Below are 3667 nucleotides of genomic sequence, written 5' to 3'. Positions count from 1 at the left end.
GAATATCTCACTATTCGATCGAATGTCTATTCGATCGAACAGTATTCGCTCATCACTAAAAACTATTTAAATAAAGTGTTATAAAAAAAAAGAAAAAAACCACAGATCTCTTAGACTTCTGTGGGTAAATTCGTCATCTCCTCCGAGTTATGACCTATCCTATTTTTTTCACGAAACGGATTGCGGATCCATGAAAAAAAAAATAGAACGTGTGAATAGATCAATAGAAAGCAATGGGCTATAAAATTGTCTGTGATCATAGTTCCATGATCACAGACAACTTCACGGAACGTGTGAATAAGGCCTTAGACAAGCTTTAAATAGTTTTTTTTCCCAGTAAATTTTTGTTCTATACTTTATCTAAACTGATTGATAAAATAATTATAAATTTTAATGACTTATCAGACCAACACAGGGTTTGTTTGTAGTCTGTAACCATAGAAACCATAATAACATAGTTAATAAGGTTGAAAGAAGACAAAAATCCATCAGGTTCAACCTACTGGGATTGGAAATGAGGTAGTTTCTCTATAAATGCTGCGATCAATACCAATAATAATAGACATGTTTTAATATATTTAGTATTTAAAATTGATGAAATTCTACATTATTCAAGTGAGTAGAAGATTGCATTCTAATGTGCCCTAGAACGGTGTAAAAATAGATACATTAAAGTTTAAAAAATACATTTATATATATATCTATTTTGTAAAACTATAAAAATAACATCCCACACGCATATCTTGTATTAGAGTAGTCACCTGCTCAAACATGTTAGTTAGATCTTATCATAAGCACCATTAAAAAAATGTAATTGCGGAATTGTTTTTGTTTTCCGCCATCAATTTCTTAAAAAAATTAATTAAAGCTAGTCACTAAATTATATGTAGCCCAACACTGGACCAATAAAAACTAAAACGTAACCTCCCTATACAACTGAATGCTTTCGCCCACATTGGTAAATATAAATACTGTATGTTCCCAAATAGGCAAACCTTGAAATGTTAGCATGCACAACCTTACAAAAATACGGGTGTATAGTACCAACATATATATGTATATGACCCAAAAAAAACAACGCATAGGAGATATGCTAGAGAGGCAAACTGGCACACCAAAAATGTTAGTAATAAAAAGTACTTTATTGAGGCAGGTACAAAAAACACTAACAATTAAATAGTCCCGTCTTAAAACCACTTAAAAATATATATTCTCAAATATTTCCCCAGAATATATCAGATTATCAATGTGTTTTCCACATGTATAACATGTATCATATGTTTTTGTGGCGGAAAATTGGCGTACTTACCTTCCTCAATTCCCCCATATGATTTTTAGTAGATGGTAAAAGATAGGGGGGAAAGCAAGAAGGGAAAAAGAAACATAGGAAGGAAAAAATGGCTTTTTTTTAATATATATTTCTATTGAAAATAATATAATAAACACACTGCATGTACCCTAAAAATGTTCCTTCGAAAATTACTAATTGCAGAAAACAAGCCCCATAGAAATACATTGAAAGAGAAAAAAAGAAAGAAAATAATTGCCTAAAGGATAACAATAGATGTATTACACAGGAAGAGGATGTCACAGGGGGAATACTTCCAGGGTCAGATAACAAATTATAAACTGCTCATCTTCTGTTTGATCATGTGTCGGCAGGGGATGTGCTGACAACATAGCGTAAAGAGGTTTCTATGAATGATGACATGAATTATCAATTATTTACCCAACGCCTTACAATGAACCTGTAAATAAAATTAAACAAGAACCAATCTGCTTGCCCTATAGTTGCTCGGTGTTTGTTTACGATGGTAAATCTGCCCTTGTAAAAAGATCCTTACTTGAATTGACTCACTGTCTGATTCTGAATAATTTTCTTTAAAGTGTGAATCATCTTCGTCCTTAAAGCTTCGGTCCTTATCCCGTAGACCAGTGGATTTATAATGATGGACACCATGGCACCACCTATTGAGATTATAACATGTGTCACAGTAGATAGGGAACCACTATTCAACCTATACCTGAAAACTACAAACAAAGAAGTTGACATGAAAGTAGAGTATGCGATTATGTGGGTCACCACTGTATGGATGGCTTTCTGGGAGGCTTCCTTAGAGATCCTCAGACAGACAAGAAATGTCTGTATGTAGCAGTAGATGACGATCATTAAGGAGCCTACGAATGTCAGTAAAGTACAAGTACTGCCACAGACGTCGTTGATGAACGTACTACCACATGACAAACGGACAAGAGACATGGTTTCACAGTACACATTATTGATGCTATTACCACATAGTGTTAACCTGAGCACCAACAGGACATTTACTAACACAATTAATACAATCACTGACCAGATAATAGTCAAGGACTGTAAAGTCTTCTTAATAGTCATCAGAGAGTGGTATCTCAATGGAAAACCAACAGCTAGGTATCTATCGACGGCCATGATGGTGAAAGTCAGTATATCTACAAAAGCATAGCTCTGAAGCCAGAATGCTTGGGCCAGACATCCAGACAGAGAGATGGTGGTACATCCAGAGAACAAGTCTACGGCCATCTTGAGAAGGAATACTGAACTGCCAAACATAACGTTCCCCACCAGGATACAAATGAAGATATACATAGGTTCATGGAGAGATTGTTCTGTCCATACAACATACACAATTAATGTACATATGAATAATGTGATGAGATATATTAGAAGGGCGACCACAGAGTAGCAATATCTCAGCTGCTCCATCTCCTTCAGTCCTAAAAGAACAATGTCTTGGATGTTGGAGACCATGGACACATTTTCCATCACTGTGTTCAGGTTCATATAGATTTACACTGCTGTGTTAGAAATGGCCTTATAGACCAGATCATTTAACACTGGCCAAAAAACTATGCTGTTATATAGGACTACATTGGCAAAGGGAAATTCTCTTGAATGAACTATGGCAGATGAGCATCCACCAGGGACGTCGGCCCTGTGGATTAGCCTCTGCACTCTGATCGTAACTAATTAAGATTATTAATGACTTCTTAACTAATGAAGTTCTGTTTACTTGGATGCGATCTCAAAGGTGTTGTGATGCCAATTAGAAGAAAAGTCAAAGAAATAGAGATTTGTTTGGTAATTTATAAGTATAGATTTAGTGGACAAAGGAGATGTCTATAATTAAGAAATATGGGTGCCCAGAAGCCATCCTATCGGATCAAGACCCAGTCTTTGTTGTTCCATGAACAGAAGATACTGAGGACCACAGTGTACCACCCACATGGAAATGGTCTGTGTGAAAAAATGAACCAGGTCTTTATCAATATGCTCAAGACTGCAGCCATTTCCAAGCGGGCTGAGAGGTCTGAACTCCTCAGGAAGCTGATTTACAACCACACTTCCCATTGCTCCACTGGCTACTCGACATTCTATCTGATGTTCGGGTGATAACGCCAACTGCCCAAGGACTGTGCCTTCGGAAAGAGAACTGATTTATTGGGTGTTAGCAATGTGACTTTTCATTCCTCAGTCAACTCCAGGCGGCTGAGGAAGCGCTGAGTTTCTGTCTGTGTTTTTCTCTGTCTGAATTGTGTCTTAAATTTCCAGCCACACCCACCTTGCCTGTCAGACTTCTGGCAGTGCAGGGGTTAGGGATCAGAGCTGGTCCAATCATCTGCTGGACCT

The 3667-nt window shown here is 36.9% G+C and overlaps 1 protein-coding gene across 1 annotated transcript; it reads right to left on the bottom strand.

Moving 5' to 3' along the window:
* Window positions 1-1587: 1587 nt before the first annotated feature.
* On the bottom strand, window positions 1588-2821 carry LOC138794074 (olfactory receptor 10A6-like). The gene is made up of 3 exons (XM_069972839.1): window positions 2025-2821; window positions 1845-1968; window positions 1588-1695 (listed from the first exon to the last, which is right to left on the bottom strand). Exons 1-3 carry the CDS (start codon window positions 2819-2821, stop codon window positions 1588-1590), a joined length of 1029 nt encoding a protein of 342 aa, XP_069828940.1.
* Window positions 2822-3667: the final 846 nt, after the last annotated feature.

Source organism: Dendropsophus ebraccatus, chromosome 5 (genome assembly GCF_027789765.1).
Source record: "Dendropsophus ebraccatus isolate aDenEbr1 chromosome 5, aDenEbr1.pat, whole genome shotgun sequence".
NCBI lineage: Eukaryota > Metazoa > Chordata > Amphibia > Anura > Hylidae > Dendropsophus > Dendropsophus ebraccatus.
This window is presented reverse-complemented; position numbering and strand designations above follow the sequence as displayed.